Source organism: Barbus barbus, assembly GCF_936440315.1.
Source record: "Barbus barbus genome assembly, chromosome: 34".
Lineage (NCBI taxonomy): Eukaryota > Metazoa > Chordata > Actinopteri > Cypriniformes > Cyprinidae > Barbus > Barbus barbus.
Genome location: NC_136762.1, coordinates 17493261 through 17513730, shown reverse-complemented (window position 1 = coordinate 17513730; position 20470 = coordinate 17493261). Strand labels below are relative to the sequence as shown.

Sequence of the window (20470 nt, the reverse complement as noted above, 5' to 3'; positions counted from 1 at the left end):
ACGCATTTTGACCAGAAGAGGACGCTCTGTGATAACAACTAAAACTTGCTCTAACTAACCAATCAAGCACTTATGAAATATAAGCGCTGTTTGTAAAAGTATCATATGACTAACATAATGTATGCAACATGAAAACTTTTCAACCGTGCATTTAACTACTTATAGATTAAATTGTATATGCCTTCCTGCTATTTCCTAATGAGTGTTACTTCAAGGTGTTGTTTAATAAGTTTAAAATGAATATGCCTACATAATTGTATTTGGTAGGACCTTAAAACGACTTCACCACAGAATGAACACGATGAAGTAGCTTAAGTATCTTCAACCACAAAGTAAAATACTAATCGATCAAATGCGGTTTTGACGCTGCAGGTAGATACCAGCCTAAATAATGATTGGTTGATTTTTGTTAACGTTCTGTCCAATCGGCGTAATGTTGCTATGCCTCTGCGCCTCGGTGATTGGTGGAAGCAGTTGTCATTTGCGTTCTAGGTGATGTACAGTGTGATCGTGCCTAGACTAAACTTGGTTTACATGCACCACGTCCACACTGAGCGCGAGAGAAGAGGGAGAGGGAATGCACGCGCAAAGTTTACTGTGAATCCTGATTTACTTTCACGGAAGAGGAGCACGTGCCGCTGTCTCACAACCTCGATTTCTTCTTTTCAAAGGTAAATGCTTGACATTTTAACGAGCAGTTAAATATGAAAGTTTGGTATAGTCATCTGCTGTATGTAAATATTGTCAACTGATATTGACAGTGAGCTGGTCATGATGACAGTGTAGTGCTGGAGATGCTGGATGGTGTGATGTGCTGCAGGTCTAACACCTCCACTATCACATCCACCAGCAGCAACAGCAGTGGCACATGTATCATCTCGGACAGTGATCTCCTTAATCGTTGTGTCTGCATGACATGTAAGTGCTATCAGTCATAAATTAAGACATTTCTGCATTTAGGGCTGCGTTAGTGTGCACTTTATTCAGTCTGCGTCATGTCTGAGTTCTCCAGGAGATAAACATTGCAGACCTTACTTGCAATTCTATATATATGTATATATATATATATATATATATTAAAAACTAAAACCAAATACATTTGTATTATGTATATATATGTATATTCTATACAAATAGAATATTCAGCATAAAAAGCATAATAGACTATTTTACAGACATTTACCATTCAGTAACATTCAATACTTAGAATATCAGAATATGTAATAAAACGTTCTAGAATATTCAGCATAAATAAAATGGATAATTTAAAAGCATGGAATACAATTCAATATATTTAGAACATTTTTAAATAAAATTGCAATAGAATATTAAGCATACACAGAATTGATTATTTAATGGAGTAGAATAACCAAAATATCTGGTATTTAGAATTTTTAATTGAATGTTATCTAATATTTAGTACTCAGAAAAAAAATACATTCAATAGAATATTTAGTATAATTGACCCACATCACTATAACACTACAATTCATGGCCACTCATAACACAGATTTTGCACTTTTCATGGACTTTTTGACTTGTATTATATTGGCTGTGTTTCAAAACCTTGTAAGCTCTCTAACTAGATAGCATTGATGGGTTTGAATTCATATTACTTTGATGAGAGTTATATTGCAGCATTGAGCAGTAGGTTGAGTTATCAACCTGTGAAGTTGTGAGATTGTGATGTGATGATCACATTTGAACAAGTCTCACATTTTACTGCCTTTTTTAGTGGGAATTTGCTCTGGTATGTTGTATTAGGCTCAAAAAATCATATTAAATGTTGTTAATGGCACTGTTGTCAGGGGTCAAATTTGAAAGCATGCTTGGGCTGCCATGAGGACACGGTGCCAGTTGTGCAGTGTGGCTGAAATCCAGCCCTATATACTGTCTGCTGTCAATACATGAGGTTTAGTACAGCACAGCACTCAAACAGTGAGTTATTACATAAAACAATAATAAGAATTGATTACTGTTTTATTTTCAACAAGCTCTCTCGCTCTTACACAATCGAATTCAGAGCAAATGCTGACAAGTAATTTCTGAGACGCTGTCAAATTCAATCCGGTCAGAGATTATGTTTTTCAATAGTATTTCCTGCAGGTCTAAAGCTATGGTATTATACTGTGACACTCTGTGCATAATAAACTGCATTTATGAATGCAAATACAAGCCATCAGAAATGGATAATCACAAAAAGCAGAACATTTTAATTTTCATGACCCACTCAGGAAATTACAGGGGCTGTATAATCATTTTGCTATGACGTAACATCGTATTACACCATTGTCCAAAATGATAAAAGTATGGTTTTGTGTGTGTGTGTAGGCGTTGCAAAAATCCTGTCTCAAAGTAATTACAGTTAATGCATCACCAAAAAGACTGTTAAATAAAACGCTAGGGGATGGACAGCCAGTGAAGGATAGGACGCAGCAGAAGGACACACAGCATATTTTCCCCTCTTTTCTGTTGCTGCTGTTATCCCCATCAGCGCTGCTTAGGTTACATAAGGAAGGTCCTTGTGATGCACAGGCCTTGAAGTGATGAGTGCTACAGCCCCTCTGTCACAACAAATGCATCAGAGCGCTTAACAGGAGACATTAAGGGGCAAATTAACTAAATTAAAGGTACTGTTCACCAAAAAAAGCATACAGATACAGTATGCTATTAAGTAATATGTGCTATATGTAGAAGTTATATGCTATAAGTACAGACAAAGCTATAAAGTAGGCCTAATCAAATGTATAAAAACACTGCATATTCTTCGCTGTGTTAAATATATATTTCTTCTAATTAAAGTTACAAAAGAGATTTAGTCAAGAGCAGTGAGAGATTTTCTATCTTGTTTTGATTAAAATGAATGACAGGCAGCAGGAATATTAGACTTTTATCACTTTAAGAGCTGCCCCAGATCCAATATACTGTCACATTTTTTTTATTTCTCAGCTCTCTTTTTTTCTTTCACTTAAGACCTAAATGACTGTGTTTACGAGGATACTCGAGGATACAAGTGTGTGTATTTAGCCTTTAAACGCCTATAAAGAGACAAAAATAACTCCGTTCAGTACTCTCACATTCTATGAGCACCGTCTTCACATGCGCGCCAGTTCTCAGAAACAATCTCTCAGACAGCATATAGCGAAATGAGTTCTCTTTCACTGCTGATTGCATTTCAGTGGCTTAAAATCACTTGTTTTTTAAACAGCAATACTCAAAAATGCGTGCAAGCTTTACGTTTTCATGACCATGTAGCACAGCAGATGGACGCTTTACTATCGCATGAGTTTTGAATGGTAGCTGGTAGGTCATGTGACAGTGATAGCATGGTGGATAATGTATGTCTGGATTTCATTCATACTACTCGTATTCAAACTATATAACGTGTTTTTTTTTCTTAATGGTCATGAAGTAAGTTTTAAACCAAATGTAGTACCAGCTAGACGTAATGTAACTTTGGACGCAGTTTGTGTCTTAAGAGCTAGTTTGACCCAGGGTTGCCAAGTCTGCGAAATAAAATCTAAACAAAATCTAGCCCAAAACTATCCCAATTGTGTTTTTTTTCTGTGGGTTTCCCCTGCATTGGGTGGGGGGTCTTCTCCATTGAAATCACATTCCGGGTGGTCCTCCTCTGTCAAAATAGCTTTCTGGGAGGGGGATCGCTTTAAGGTGGACTAAAAAACGATTCACGGCAACAGTGTAAAAATCGCCCAATTCCATGGTAAAACTGCAGGTATTGCAACCCTGGTTTGACCAACTAGCAGTTAGTAAAGGCAAGGGGTAATCCGTCTTACATTTAGGTTTCAAATTAAACAAAACTACTTTTTTATGTAACTGACATCAAAAAATCTATGAACATTCTTAAAAAATAGTAGAGGAGTAACTTAAGCAGTTCTCACGAAAAGAAAGAGCTATGTAAAATTTCTTTAAAATGTTGTTCCATGGAAGAATAACAGCATATGGCTTTAGAATGATGTGAGAATTAATAAATTATGACCAATTTCTTATCATTCATGGGTGAATTATTCCTTTAATGCTGGTATTTATGTTATTTAGTAGTGTTTGTACTATGTTGAGCATTGCTGAAAAACCACTCAGAACAGCTTAGAAAATCTGACTGAATCTTTTGTTTAAATGAGTTCATGTATAAATTAAATTATGTAATAATTTACTTGCCCTTATGTTGCTCGTTCTAAACCTCTTTATTCAGTGGCAGTGATTTAACTTCAACATATCTTCTTTTATGTTCCATAGAAGAAAGAAAGTACAAGTTTGGAATGACACGATGAAAGCATTTCCATTTTGGTGTGAACGATCCCTAAAAACACTTGATAAAATTACTATAAAGCATCTTATAAGCTATGTGGCTTCCCATCCAGCTTGTGTCCAGCTTTGTGATCTGTGGCACAGTTTATGTGTTGGTTCAGTGATCAGTATTTGAACTGGTTGTGCCTCAAGGTTCATCAGCGTTCATGGATCAGAGCTCATCTGATGTGTTTTTGTCTGCATGATGAAACCATACCGAGACTCTCTCGCTTCACTTTTATCGATCTGCCTGTTATGGCAATACAAAACCTGGAATCAATTTGCAGCTGCGTGAATAAGGAGGAATACAAACACAAAATCCCAAGCAAAGACACAAATAGGTTGGAAAAATCATTCGAGGGCACTAAAAGGTGGATTTGATCATTGTTTCCTTCAGCGTGGAGTCTCAGAGGATAGTTTACATCTCCCTGAAATACGGATAACCTGATTCTTCTTTTACTATAATTTATTGATGTTTTCATACAAAACAGCTTACATTTCAGTTAATAATATGCAATAATATTGAGACAGAACCAGTATGAACAAATAAAAGCCACTTAGTCTCTCCCAAAGCTTCTGTGAGAGAAAGAGAAATCCATAATCTCATCTATTATGCAGTTATCATAGCAGTGTCACAAAAAGCATCGTTTGGTTGATAGTAAACTGTAAGAAAACCCCACAGGGTCTTTCAGCATAGAGTCCTGAGCAAACTCGCAGAGTGCTAAAATACCCACACGGGTCAGGGTGTGGAACTGGGGCAAGAGCGGGTCACCAGAGGGTTTATTTGTGGACATGTCGCAGTACGAGTGTGCGTTTGCCCCAGCCGATGGTTGTGTGTTTGTGTGGGAAAGCGCTTCGATCTATCAGTAGACTCTTTATTCTCCAACCCCACGCTTTGGCGGGGAAACAATGGACAGAACATAAAAGCTGCTTTTTGCTCCAGACTCTTAAGACAGGCTCACCCCTGCCTCAACAAAGCCTTCTGACTAAAGGAGTCATGTAAAAAACTAAAAAAAGCATCAAACTGGTGCATGCAAACACACTTGCTAACCAATGGACATTCTTAAAGGTGAAGTGTGCAATATCTGCACCACTATTAAACAAAATGGAAAGAGGGTTTGATTGTGTAGAAATGGCCACCATGATGTTAGGGTGTTGTGGCTGGTTGCCAAAGCATTGGCCATTTCTGGCCCAAGCTTACACCAAAGTATCTAGTAGATATCTATATTAAATATTATTCTTTATCTATATCTATAGCACACCTTTCAACAAGTCACACGATTAAGCTGCATTATTTATGTACTACTATAGTATTTATTAATGTTTTGAATAATTAGCTTTTATTTATTTATTTTTTGTTATATATTCATTTTAATTTTAGCATAAGTGTTTGTATTTTTGTAATGTGCTGTTTTTGTTTTTAATATTTTTATTAAGCTTTAATGTTTCAGTTTTAGGAATTTTAGTACTTCAACTTTATTTCAGTTAGTTACCAATGCAACTTATCTAATTTTATGTTTTTCATCTAATATTTACATTTTATTTCAGCATTTAACAGAAATGATTTTAATTGATCGTTTTAGTTAACAAAAACAACACTGAATTTGAGGTATTGTTGATACAGTGTGAATCGTGCCGGACATGTTATACACCAAAGTTTAGAGGTGTGTAATCTTTTAGTATTTTTGACAAAGAAAAGAGTTGGGAATAAAATACAGTTCTGTTGCAAAATGATAGATAATTTAAATAGTAAATACATTCAAAACAATTCTCATAAAAGTAGTTTACACATACTTTTAAATAATTTTCGAGTGTTTTTATTTTTTTATTTTTTTTTTGAGGCAACATAAATTAAATTGAGTTATTAACTATTTTAAACCAAAACCTAAACAAACATAAAATGTGTTATATTTCATTCATTCATTTATTTGTATAAAATACTACTGTCAAAACTCTTAATATGTATCATTAACTACATGTTGTCATATGAGCAATCACTCAATAACTACACTGATTTAAGTCTTATGAGCAAAAAGGTGGTTGTAAGCTGCATGTGTTTGATTTACTTAAAAGAACCAGTTATTTGTTCAGTAATCATTTATGGCTGCACTATATGTTTATATTTTAACTAAAAAGCTCCTTCTTTTAGGACTGCAAAATGATTAATCGATGCAAAATAAAAGTTTATGTTTACACACTATGTGTACTGTGTATATTTATTATGTGTATATATAAATACACACACACACATATGTATATATTTAGAACATATTTGTATATATTTGTATTTTTATATTATAAATATAAATATTTTATAAATAACATAACATATTTCTTCTTAATATATACATATATATGTGTGTATTTATGTATACATAATAAATATACACAGTACACATAGTGTGTAAACATAAACTTTTATTTTGAATCGATTAATCACGATTAATCATTTTGTAGATTAAGATTAATTATTTCAGGAATTGTAAGATTCACACTGTAGAGTCAGTAGTGTTATATATGCTGAATAAGAACTGGTTCTTGATTCCTAATCTTACTAAAATACTAAATTTGATCAAAAATAATGTAACCTTGTAGATAGTCCCGTCCCAAACTCACGGCACTGGTTGACTCAGATGTCACTCACCCCAGGACATCCCTGTGTGTGTGCAGGTGTATACCTCCCACCCCGCCCCACCACGGCCCTCACCTGTGTGTTGCGGTGCTTCCCTTGTGAGCCGACCTGGGCCGGCAGCCCCTTCTTGCACCGCCCGCCGACCCGGCCCATGGTCACCATGACGCGCTCCAAAACTTTCCAGGCGTACCTGCCCAGCTGCCACCGCACCTACAGCTGCATCCACTGCAGAGCACACCTCGCCAACCATGACGAGCTCATCTCCAAGGTGATTAATGAGCCGAGAATTAACGACCTGACACGAACAAACATGTTTGTAAAACATATGAAGCTCACAGGTTAGAAGATCAGCACATGCTGTTTAATGTCACATCAGATAACAAAGCAGATACTGTAGTTTCAGATTAACATTTGGACATGATATTATATGCAGCTCTCTAAAGAATGTGTCTCTTTTTTGTCTTTTAGTCATTTCAAGGAAGTCAAGGCAGAGCATATCTGTTCAACTCTGTGTAAGGTGTTTCTGTGTTTTTACATGGGTATTTGATTGTACAGTTATGGTATTTGAAGAAGTGGTGGGTTTATACACTACCTTTCAAAAGTTTTTGAAAGAAGGATATGTGACCCTGGACCAAAAAAACCACACCGAGTATAGATTTATACATAATCTGAAAGCTGAATAAATAAGCTTTCCTTTGATGTATGCTTTGTTAGGATCGGACAATATTTGAAAATTGCCTTTAAAGTTGCTCAAATTAAGTTCTTAACAATGCATATTACTAATCAAAAATTAAGTTTTGATATATTTATGGTTGGAAATCTACAAAGCATCTTCATGGAACATCATCTCTACTTAATATCCTAATGATTTTTGGCATAAAAGAAAAATCAATAATTTTGACCCATACAATTTAATGTTGGCTATTGCTACAAATATACCCGTGCTACTTTGTGGTCCAGGGTCACATATTATGTTCATTTATTTGATTAAAAATACAAAATACAAAGGGACATTTATTATTATTATATATTATTATCAATGTCGAAAATAGATGTGCTGCTTAAATTTTTTTTGGAAACCTTGATACACATAATGTTTTGTGATTCTTTGATGAATAGAAAATTCAAAAGAACATCATTTATTTAAAATACAAATCTTTTGTGACAATAGCTATGTTTCCATCCACCTTCTTTTATGCAAATTGCATGGAAGTGCCAAAATGTACATAAATTCTAAAAATGCACATAACAATCTTGAGTCTGATTTTTTTATTTGTTAAGACATCGCAAATAAACTACAATGGAAACACATGTACAAAATAAATTCCTTGATGCGCATCAAAGAAGTCACGTGACTTTGCCTTAAACAGATCATGTGATTGGATAACTAACCTGCGCACCAATCTCATCACACCTCATCTCAAAAGTTATTTTAATCATTTTGAAATGCCTGAACCAAAGTCTGTCATCAAAATGATTTGGTATATTCAAAACTGTCTCAGACGATTACGTTCATAAACATCAGGCCTCCGAACGCAAGATAACATGACAGTGTTTGTTATTGCATGTTGTCTGCATGCAAGTCATTTATTATGTTGGCAAAAACAGCCACAGGCGTGCGGCAACTTCAATTTTTGGGGGGGAAACATAGCTAGTGCTAAAGTCTTGATTAATTTAATGCATACTTGGTAAATAAAAGTAGTATTTTCTTTACAAAAAAAACTAAAGAGAAAATCTTACCGACCCCAAGCTTTTGAATGTTATTATATAAACTCATGTCCACTATGTTTCCACAAACTTAACTGTAGCTTCCTGTGCATGACTGTCTCACTTGTCTTGTCAGGGTGAACGTGGGATGTGGTCCTGCAGAGGAGAGGGTTCTGCTCACAGGCCTTCACGCAGTGGCAGACATCTACTGCGAAAACTGCAAAACCACACTGGGATGGAAATATGTAAGAAAACACTCACAACACATGGAAAGTTAAAGGGCATTTACATAAAACTGACATCACATCATAACACAGGTCATTTACATGTAATTAGAGAGGCGGTGGAAAATGGTTATACAATAAAATGATGACTGTACAAGATGCCGAAGCTTACATTATTGGACATTAGTTCACCCAAAAATGTCTTCTCTGGAGAACAAAAGAGGATGTTCAAAGAATGTTTTAACTGTTTTTGTCCATATAATGAGATATAACATAGAATCTATTTGTAGCCTCATTACCCTGAAGAAACTGAATGTGCTTGCATTGACCGAACAAGTCATGGACGCTTTGAGATGATAGCACATTGTTAATATGCACGGCTTTGTCAGTTTATGCTTGCTAATAAAGGCTTGTCTAAGCAGGACACATTACTTGCATGGCGTCCATTTTTAATCAGCAGCTGTGCCGCATGCCGATTGTTTTTTTCGGCACTGGTGGATTTCCGGTCGCCCTTGACATGGAGTCTTGAGCGATACAAACACCAGTAAGCACATAAACAAGTATACGTTCCCATAGTGGCCTGGTTATTTATAAGCACGTCAGATATTTATGTCAATGTGAATGCAGACGTTTCAGAGTAGCAGGGAAGTTTGACCCAGTGCCTTTCTCCAGAAATCTGATGAGTGCTCCCTGCTGCCTGCATCCATCAGCTATAAAAAGAAAAGACAAACAGGATATTAAATGCATTAGTGAAACTTTTTTGTCCTACCTATGTATTAATAAATACTTTAAAAAGTAATACATGTCAGAGATAAAACTGTCCTGATACAATAATAAAGAAAAAATCCTCATTATAGGAATACAATTCTTGAAAAGAAAACCTTAAGTTGTTTATGACATCATCTTTTATTATTATTTCCAACATGCAGGAAAAAAAAAGATAAAAGATGAATAAATACCTTAACAAATGTATTGCTCACTGTTAATATTAGTTAATGCATTAAATATATAGTTAAAAAATGGAACCTTATTGTAATGCGTTACTAAATTAGATAAATAAAAATGGAAATTTTATCATAGGACACCTGCAGACATAATTGACCATAATTTGACCTTTTTATGATAGGGCAAGGCAAGTTCAGGTTACAAAAATGTCATGTAGTGCAACTCTCCATAAAACATATTTTAATTTAATAATTCATGATATTTGAAAAACTAAAATTTGCCTTAAAGTATGTTTAAAAACTTTTTTTAAAGTAATGATTAACATGTATAATAAGATGAAAATGTTATTACTTTTATTTTATGGTTACACCACATTACATTTTTAGAGTCATTTAAGGGATAGTTCACCCAAAAATGAAAATTCTGTCATTAATTACTCAACCTTTTTTTTTTTTTTTTTTGTCGTGACGTATTGTCAAGTATGGTGACCCATACTCGAAATTGGTGCTCTGCGTTTAACCCATCCAAGTGCACACACACAGCAGTGAGTAGTGAACAAATGCACACACGCACACACACACACACCGTGAACACACCCGGAGCAGTGGGCAGCCATGCTGCGGCGCCCGGGGAGCAATTGGGGGTTCGGTGCCTTGCTCAAGGGCACCTCAGTCGTGGTATTGAGGGTGGAGAGAGCGCTGGACATTCCCTCCCCCCACCTACAATTCCTGCCGGCCGGGGGCTCGAACTCGCAACCTTTCGATTACGAGTCCGACTCTCTAACCATTAGGCCACGACTTCCCCAAAAGTGACTGCTTCAACCAGGATTCGAACCCACGGAGACATCACTGCAATCGAGCACACTAACCACTCCCCCAGATCAACCTCATCCAAACCTGTAAGACCTTCGTTCATCTTCAGAACACAATATTTTTGATGATATCCGAGAGCTTTCTGGCCCTCCATAGACAGCAACATAACTGAAACTTTCAAGGTTCAAAAAGGTAGTAAGGACATCTTTAAAATAGTCCACGTGACTATTATAGTCATCAGTGGTTCAACCTTATGGAGCTACTTTTTGTGTACAAAGAAAACAAAAATAACGCCTTTATTGAACCATTTCTTCTATTCCGTGTCAGCCTCCACCACGTGTTCACGAAAGTACGATGCACACGTGTGCATTCCTCTGACTGATAACAAATCACAGTGCATCTGGGTTCTACGCCATGCGTCATGGTACTGGCGTGAACATGCGTCAAAGACTGATACAGAAATTGTTAAATAACGTCATTATTTTTGTTTTCTTCGCACACAAAAAGTATTCTCGTAGCTTCATAAAATTAAGTTTTGAACCACTGATGTCACATGGACTATTTTAACGATGGCCTTACCTTTCTGTTCTTTGAACGTGTCAGTTGTGTTGCTGTCTATGCAGGGTCAGAAAGCTCTCAGATTTCATCAAAAATATCTTAATTTGTGTTCTGAAGATGACTGAAGGTCTTACGGGTTTGGAACGGCATGAGGGTGAGAAATTAATGACAGAATTTTCATTTGTGGGTGAACTATACCTTTAAATTGTAACTTTACTTGAAAATGGCATTGAAAAAAGTCAAAACTATATGAAATCAAAATATAAAGATTTTTCTTATCATGGACAGTCTATCGCTGACCTATAAATGATGACAAGTTTCACATCCAAGTTAGTCTTGCGGTCAATATCGTTTCTCGCTTTCCTCCTGCCCCCAGGAACATGCCTTTGAGAGCAGTCAGAAGTACAAGGAAGGCAAGTTCATTATCGAGCTCGCCCACATGATCAAGGACAACGGCTGGGACTGAGCAAGCGTCCTGGAGAGAGCAACGGGTGGATGGTGAATGTGTGGGTGAATGACTGACTTTGGTTTGCCATTACCCTCTTAAACCCTCTTCTACCCTCCATCTCCTACTGACACACACGCCCCTCGCCGGACCGGAATCAGTAGAACGGGCCGCCCCGGGGGGCTTTGTGTGTCTAGAGGAGAGTGCGCGCATGTGTGTGTATGTGTCCGGCCCGGCACATGGGAGCACACTGAGATACATGAATGCATACACAAGGTGTACAGACATACGTGTGTAAAACAACAGCATACCGCATGTCACACTCATCTCAGCCCGATGGTTTATACTACAAGCGGCTCTATTCATACGCGTATATGACATAAGGCAGGGCTCAGGGGGCGCGTTGTGCTTGGCAGGATCAGGGTCACGAGTTCGCCGAGCTGATGGGGCTTTCTCCACTTCGTGTCAGTGAGAAACTACCAGGCTGACCTTTCTCAATTCAGCTGAGGTTTGCACCATCTGCACAAGTGAGGAGGACTGGCATGGAGAAATCTCTGAATGGAGCTCTGATGGACCAACAAACAGGGCTTAAAGGAATAGTTCACACAGAAATGAAGATTAATTTATTTTTTTTATTATTGATTTTAAACACAGAATAAAGTGTACACAGAAACAGAAAGCAATGATAAACACGATGTGTACCAATAATAATAAAAAAAAAACCCAAAGAGACAAACCACAGTCAGAATAGTAAATAATAATAATTAAATATTTAATAATAAATAAATATTAATCAGATATTCAAGATGAAGATTAATTTCTTTGCAAGATGTAGAGTTTGTTTTCTTCATCGGACAGATTTGGAGAAATTTAGCCATGCATCACTTGCTCACCGATGGATCTGCAGTGAATGGGTGCCGTCAGAATGAAACCATAAAAACCATAATAATTCACAAGTAACTCCAGGACATTAATTATTGTTATGTGAATTAAAAAGCTGTGTTTGTGAGAAACTAATTCATCGTTAAGAGATTGTAACTTTAAAACACTGCTTCTAGCTAAAATGTGAGCTGTCTATCCATAATAATGCTTTCTCTAGTGAAACCTTTCAGTACCTGTAGGAGAGATACTGTATATGCACAGATCAAGCACTATTCACGGTTGAAAGCAGTCCAAAATATTTCAAGACAAATTTTCATTTTGATGTAAGAGGACAACAGTGGATGGATTTTTTTTAAAGCCTAGATGGTTTTCTTACAAACACACAGCTTTTCACTTCACAAGACATTAATTGATGGACTTGAGTCATGTGGATTATTGTGATGTTTTTATCAGCTGTTTGGACTCTCATTCTGACGGCACCCATTCACTGCAGAAGATCCATTGGTGAGCAAGTAATGTAATTTCTCCAAAATCTGTTCAGCTGAAACAAATTCAAACACACCTTGTATGGCTGAAGTTGAGTAAATTCAGCAAACTTTCATTTTTGAGTGGAGTATTCCTTTAAAGGAATGAGAATTCACACTGAAAACTATTTCTTTAAACCATCTAAGAAATGTAAAGTGAAGTTTACTGTCATGCTTTCTGCATAAAATTACCATCTTACAATTCTGGATGAAACATGGGCATAATTAAGTGAATGTAAACCTTTGTGTATAGCAGTTTACAGGTGTTGTATCTGAACATCTTTGTGTCTGTATTCCATATTCCAACAGTTTGTGCTATTCCCAGTCTCGCGGTGTTCATTTGTTCTGACTGCTCTTGCTTGTTAGTGGCCTCTTTGGGGAATAAGGACATAAGATGAGACTGTACACTGCCTATCTGTTAGGTTCTTTAAAATAAAAACATAATTCATCATAGCTCCTCTGTACCCAAGACAACTAAAAGACACTTAAGTGTCTCCAAAAATCACCAAAGACCCAACTGCAAATTAGTTGATTTAACAAAAATGGCATGTGGGATTGTGTATAGTGGAAAAACAAGCTTCTTGACATGTTTTACTGACGTTAAATGATGTGGTAATATAAATGTGCATAAACATATTTATTCACCATAACTGATTTTCATCTGTGTCAGCGATTAAATTGTTGCATTTGTTATATGAGCATTATCGTGCTTTATGTCTGGACACCGAAATTTACTACTTTTGTATTCCAGCAAGAAGTTTCAACTGTTGGGTACTTTATAAATGGATGAGGAGAGGATAATGTTATTGGAACTCCCATCAACACTGATATAAAATGTCAATAAAACCGAAATATTAATTTGCCTGGTGTTTTTATTTTTGTAGGCTCTTTTCATCATAACTACATGCTGTTTTTAATTTTTAAAGTTCTGATCTGAATCGAAAGATTTGCAAACCCTCTCCGAAGTTCTGATCTGAATTGAATGATTTGCGATACACTATGGAGAGTCCCGAACTAAATCAAATGATTCATAATACTTGTTTTGACGTTCCAATGAACATTCGCCAACCTGCTCCGAAGTTTGGATCTAAATCAAACGATTCATGAAATGCACTTTGAAGTTTCGATCTGATTCTGAATCGAAAGATTTGTGAACCTGCTCCAAAGGTCCGATCTGAATCAAATGATTCGCGAAACGCGCTTTTAAATTCAAATTCTTTCAGCATTTACTTACTCTAAATGTGATACTTTTCTTTTGAGGAATACAAAAGGAGATATGACGTTTCTCAAAATATTTTCTTTTATGTCCCACAGAAGAAAGTCGTACAGGTTTGGAACAACATGAAGGTGAGTAAATGACAGAATTTCCTTTTTGGGATGAAGAAGTTTATAAATGGTATACGTATACATTTAAGTCCACTTAAATGTTTTATGTATTTATTTTATTTAATTAATCAATTTATTTTATTTATTTATTTTCATTTATATATTTCATTTATGGAGCTTGATTTCCCAGGTTTCATTCATTTTCATTGAATGGAAAAGAGCAGCTTGGACATTCTGCTAAACCTCTCCTTTTATGTTCCACAGAAGAAAGACTATCTTCCAAGTTTGGAATGAGATTAGACATTTTATGTGAAGTATTGCTTGAAAGACTTCTATGTTTTGTCTTCAAACTAAAGTTCAACACTTTAAATTCAAGCTCAGCTTGATTTGCAAATACACTTCAGTCCCACCTTCAACACTGCAAATGAGGTAAAAATCCAGATGTGGGCTCACCCTAACAAACAGACTATTATTTCAATATGGACAAGCTTAAAATACAAGATGTGGCTACTCTCCACTCCTGTTGTTCCGGGGAGTGTGCCAGCCTTTCAGTTGCCCTACGTCTCCTCTTTACACAGACAGATGGCTGTGTGTTTGCACTGGGGGCCGCGTCTCTTAGCAACTGGCTCTCTCTCGCTCCTCAAGTTGCGGAGGAGGCAGTGCAAGTGTGTGTCTGTGTAGGGCTGGTGTCATTCAGTGTCTGGGCCCGCGTTTACCTCACACAGCTCGCTGCCTGAGGTTGTTTAAGGTCTGTCGGATTGGGTAGTGCTCTGCTGAGTGTGTGGGCGAATAATATCACCTACAGTTGATTACCCAGCTCTCCGGTGGTTGATGGATGAACATGTAGACAGGAAATACAAAGAAGAGCACACAGAGTGCGTATATACTCTGGTTTATAACTGTATCCTCTGTTCTGAGCTAATATTGTGTTACCTAAAAGCTTGTTTCTTGTGTTGTGTTAGTTTAGCAGAAACATCTGTTGAAGTATAGCAGAAATAGATATTCATACATGTGTATAACTATGGTTTCAATATGGCGCACAGCTTACGTATAGCGGCCCATATAAACAGCTACTAATGAGGCATCTATGCGTGTGTATATGTGATGAACGCCTATGTGCGAAATGAGAATTACCAATGTTTTTCCACTAAAACATTATTTTTTTTAAACACTATTTCTATAAAATGGGTTATGAAAAATTGTCTGAACCATGTTAGAATTAAATAGTTATATGAATTATTCCTAGAAGTATTGGTGGTCATTAAGTTTTCATGGAGAGATTCATACATTCATTGTTCATGTTTTTAACATTGTGAATACTGAATAAGCAGAGGGCAATGGCTGCTTCATGACCAATTTGAAACTTCTGTGCAGCTGCCACTAGGGGCAAAATGCGACAATCGCAAACGTCAGAGTGAAAAATCCCAAAGGTCAGGTTAAATTTCACACACCGAGCTACTGTATAACAGAGGACCTGAAAAACCTGACTGAAACATGCACAAGTGAACTACTAATGCAATTTTAATACTAAATGTTTTGTTTTTACTGATGTTCATTGCATGGAAAAGAGCAACTCAGACATTCTGTTAAATATCTTCTTTTGTGTTTCACAGAAGAGACAGTTACAGGTATGGACCAACATTAGATGAATAAATGAAGTGAATAAATGCAGGAATATGAGCAGCACACAGAAGCAGAGGTGCTGTATCCAGCCCTAGGATGGAGTGTCTCAGGAGGTAATGACTCAGCAGAAAATCAAACAAAGAACATCAAGAGCTCATGTTCCTGAAACACCAGACTGCAGTAAGGAATGATGGCGCTCCTAGCAGATCGGGTTCTGTTTATTGGCTGGTGAAAGTGCAGTCCTCAGGGAGAACCCTCTTTTTTTGGCCAATGACCTCACATCTGCATCTGCCTCTTTGTCCAGCAGCAGCGCTTTTATGTAACGTTTACTCTCAACATAAGACTGTGGGCAAAAGCAAAGTAAACCCTTAAAGGGATAGTTCACCCAAAAATATGAATACCTTTCTTCAGCAGAACATAAAAGGAGAAGTTCCAAGCTTTTCCATACAATGAAAGTGAATGGTGACCGGTGGCTGTCAAACAAGATTTTCAGTGAATATGAAACTTAAGTCTGTGTTTTTCTCTGAAAAGCTATCATATTAAGAAGACTTGGAATAACATGTGAGTCATATGGATCACAGTTATTATTAAGCCTTATGGTGTCCTTTTTAGAGTTTGCCAGCCCCAATCCCCATCCACTTTTATTATATGGAACTGAGCAGCATGAACATTCTTCAAAACTTCTCGTTTTGCCTTTTTGTGTTGATCAGTATGATGATGCATAAATAATTTTAGAATATGCTCTTTGGGTGAACTATCCCTTTAAAATGCCAAAGCTTGGCATAGTCTGATATTTTCTGAGTGTCCCCACCCTTCCTATATTTAACAGAGACGACATTCACAAGCATCTTTCCATTAGCAATCCTTTCTCCTCTTTTCAGCCTTCGTGGTGAAGGCAAGACTCACTGTAACCTGATGGAGTGTGAGCTGCAGAGGCTAAAAATAGCAGAGCTGTTCAGTGAGTCAAAACTCTGCAGCAAAGACTGACTCAGACTCGCACAGACTGGTGCATTGACACAGTGAATAGAGAAAGCACAAGAGATTCAACAGTGACATGAGACAAGCATGTGGCATACTGCAGTTAAACTAATGCACTGTGATCTGATTGTGGCCATTCAACAGGATTTTATCTTGAACCTAAGAGATACGATATAGGCTACTTCAGTGAAGTCTGTTGTAAACAAGCTCACTGGGAGGCATAGAATTAAACAGGGCCGAACTATATTTTCCCTGTGGATTAGGGATTGTGATAATCTCTGCATTTGTTTAAGATTATACAGATTGATTTATTCCTGTGGTCTACAGCCATGATGGCCTTCTAGAAAAGAAAGACTACTTAGTAAGGAAATGAAAGATCTTAAATACTTTTCGTTTAAGAAGTATTACTGTTGAGAATTGATTACAGTGCATAACTTACTACCAATACTGATGGCATGATTTCCTCACATTGTGTCATTATGACTCAGTGTTATCAGTATATGCACAATAAATGTATATTTTGTACTTGAGAGAAAACGTATTGTTTTGAAAGAGGTAAAATTATGGTCTTCCTAAATTTTCATTAAAGAAACGGTTGTATTTATTTGAAATGATTATTAAAAGGCGGTGATTATTTAGGAAATACTGCATATGTCAGTAATTTTGTAGACAGCAACTTGAATAAATCATGTAAGACACAATCTGTAGCTGTCTTGACAGGCCATTAGAGCAAATTACTGCAGGAGCATAAAATTCATTTGACTTTTAAGAGCATCTGCCAAATGTCTTGAATGCAAAGACCATTATGTTTGGATGCTACTGTAAACATGAACAGGAAATAATTTATCAAATCAAAAAGAGCAGTTGACTACAGCACTGGTGTTATTATTATTGGAGAGACCAGGCCTAGTTGTCACAATTTTTACTGATTATTTAGTGCTACAACATGCCCCACATTATTACATAAAATCTGTATTAAACTTTTCAGTAAACAATTTTGCATGCAAATACAACTGTTAAATAAAGATTAACTGGTTACAATTTAAGACAATCTAAGATGCCTCATTATGATCAAATTTTTGGATTTCTAATCTTTGTTAGTTAAGATAATAGGAATTGTTTCCGTTTGTTTGAGCTATCAATCATAGTCTATCTGATTGATACATGCTATAAGTTTTTTTTTCAGTGTGTTAATACATAATTATGCTTATATGAACACACAGCCCACAGGAAAGCAGAATCATTAGAGCAGTTGCAGTCTATCATGGATGACTTTTCCTTCCATTTATATTGACCTGTCCTCTCACCTCTATCGTGCTCATTTGACCTTTCATATCTAAATTCATTAATAATTAAAATCCTGTATGTAAATTGGTGATTTAACACCTAATTGTATTAAATCTTTGTTTGTTTGTGTGTGTGTGTGTCGCTTGCTACGAGAAACGGAGTGATACATGATACAAACAGAGAAGCGGTTGGAGGAGCTCTGTTATCACTCTAATATATATATATATATATATATATATATATATATATATATATACACACACACAGGGCCTAAAACTAACTTTTTGCCACACCTGCCAATGGCCGGTGACGTGATAAAATTTACCGGCCAAAATATTTTTTGCATTCTTTTTGCAAAAACAGGCAGTTATTACTACTACAATGACTAAACATATTTACAATGTTTTTAATTGGTCCTTTACTTTACTTACAAGAAAAGAACAACAAACAGATTTATTGATTTATCTTTTTTTTGTCCTGAAAACGTTGAGATTCTTGTCCTTTGCATGTTTTCGGCAAACGGAGTTTGCAGTGCATATGTGGTGCATGTTTTTTTTTCTGCACCCATGTTAATGGATTAGAGCAGGGCTATTCGATTAGCTTCATTTGAGGGACGGATTATAAGAACAGAAAATTTGAAGGGGGCCAAGGGGGTGGGGGCCGTCCCATCTCTTTCTGGGGGACCTATAAAATTAGAAATTAAATAGAAATTTAAAATCTATAAAAGGTGAACATTAGTGCTGTCTGACAATCGATTTTAAAAAGTAATCACACATTTCTCTGTAATTAATCATGATTAATCACATATTTATATTGTCAATTTCACATTGAACCTCCAAATGAATGATTAAGGAACAACATAAAGATAGTATATTTTAAATATGTTTTTAATGGCATTTGTTTTTACAAAGTAGCCTATTATTAATGAAGCATTAATACCAATACTGCTACTGCTACTATTAAATGCATTTTCCCTATTAATTATAGCCATTCAACATTACAGTATAATTGAAAGCCATTCTTTTTTAACATTTAATTGAAATATTAAGTGATTTTAAAACAATCTTCACATAAACTATCAATTGTAGCCTATATGCATAAACTATATAGATTAATCTTTATTCAGCCACAAAAGTTCAGCAGGTTTCACAACAACCGCTCGGGGACACCCAGTCCAAAGGAAGTGCCAAGTCCTTCCATAAAGTCAATGTTCTTATGGCTTTCAAGTTTGTAGAGAACTCAATAGAATCAAAATAATTTTTCATTTCAAGTTTGAATCGTAAAAAAAAGTTTACATTTAGAAAATTTACATTTATTAATATGATATTTAGCTAAAAGGAAAATAAGGTTTATAAAATAAGCATCACTTTTTTTCACATTCATGAAAGCCAAAAATGACTGCTATAAGTAAACTCAAAATTAGGATTCATATAACATTTGATAAAGTCAAGAATGTCACACCAAAATGATGTTGTGTAAGAGCAATTCCAGAATACATGTAAAGATGTTTCATTGTTTTCTAAACAGAACGAACAGTTGGTATTAATATCATTCTTAAGTCTTTTAAGAGAGCACTTATCCGAGTAAATTCTATGAATCAACTTAAATGCATTTGTTATGCATCTCATTTTGTTAGTAATTAAATATTTGTGAGGTAATGAGCAAACTTTCTTCCAGGGAATATCACTTACTAAACCATTCTAATAAGAGATTACATAAGGCACAGAAATAGACTCCATCTGAAACAAAACTCAAATTTTCTTATTGTTTTCCAACAAATGTTTCACGAAGATCCGGAAGAATTCGGGTAGGAAAAGGTGCACAAGCAACAGGGATTGCTGATTGCAAGCTTGAGAATACTGTCAAGAAAAGCTGATTCAAACACTTGGGAGAGCTTCACAAGGAGTGGACTGAAGCTGGACTCAGTGCATCAAGAGTCACCACGCTCAGACGTCTTCAGGAAAAGGGCTACCAAGCCACTTCTGAACCAGAGACAACGTCAGAAGCATCTTACCTGGGCTGTGGAGAAAAAGAACTGGACTGTTGCTCAGTGGTCCAAAGTCCTCTTTTCAGATGAAAGTACATTTTGCATTTAATTTGGAAATCAAGGTCCCAGAGTCTGGAGGAAGAGTGGAGAGGCACAGAATCCATGTTGCTTGAAGTTCAGTGTGAAGTTTCCACAGTCAGTGATGATTTGGGCTGCCATGTCATCTGCTGGTGTT

The 20470-nt window shown here is 36.2% G+C and overlaps 1 protein-coding gene across 3 annotated transcripts; it reads left to right on the top strand.

Moving 5' to 3' along the window:
- The first annotated feature begins 501 nt into the window (after positions 1 to 501).
- On the top strand, positions 502 to 17998 carry LOC306854342 (protein yippee-like 2). Of its 3 annotated transcripts, XM_079392268.1 has the most exons (7): positions 517 to 671; positions 762 to 918; positions 6976 to 7205; positions 7406 to 7449; positions 8781 to 8889; positions 14349 to 14381; positions 14625 to 17998. In XM_079392268.1, the coding sequence occupies exons 2-7, from the start codon at positions 795 to 797 to the stop codon at positions 14652 to 14654; spliced, it is 570 nt and encodes a 189-aa protein (XP_079248394.1). In that variant the 5' UTR covers positions 517 to 671; positions 762 to 794; the 3' UTR covers positions 14655 to 17998. The 3 variants fall into 3 exon arrangements, with proteins under 3 accessions (XP_079248396.1, XP_079248394.1, XP_079248395.1); XM_079392270.1 differs by lacking the exon at positions 762 to 918 and having other exon boundaries at positions 502 to 671; XM_079392269.1 differs by lacking the exons at positions 762 to 918; positions 14349 to 14381; positions 14625 to 17998 and adding an exon at positions 11560 to 11695.
- Positions 17999 to 20470: the final 2472 nt, after the last annotated feature.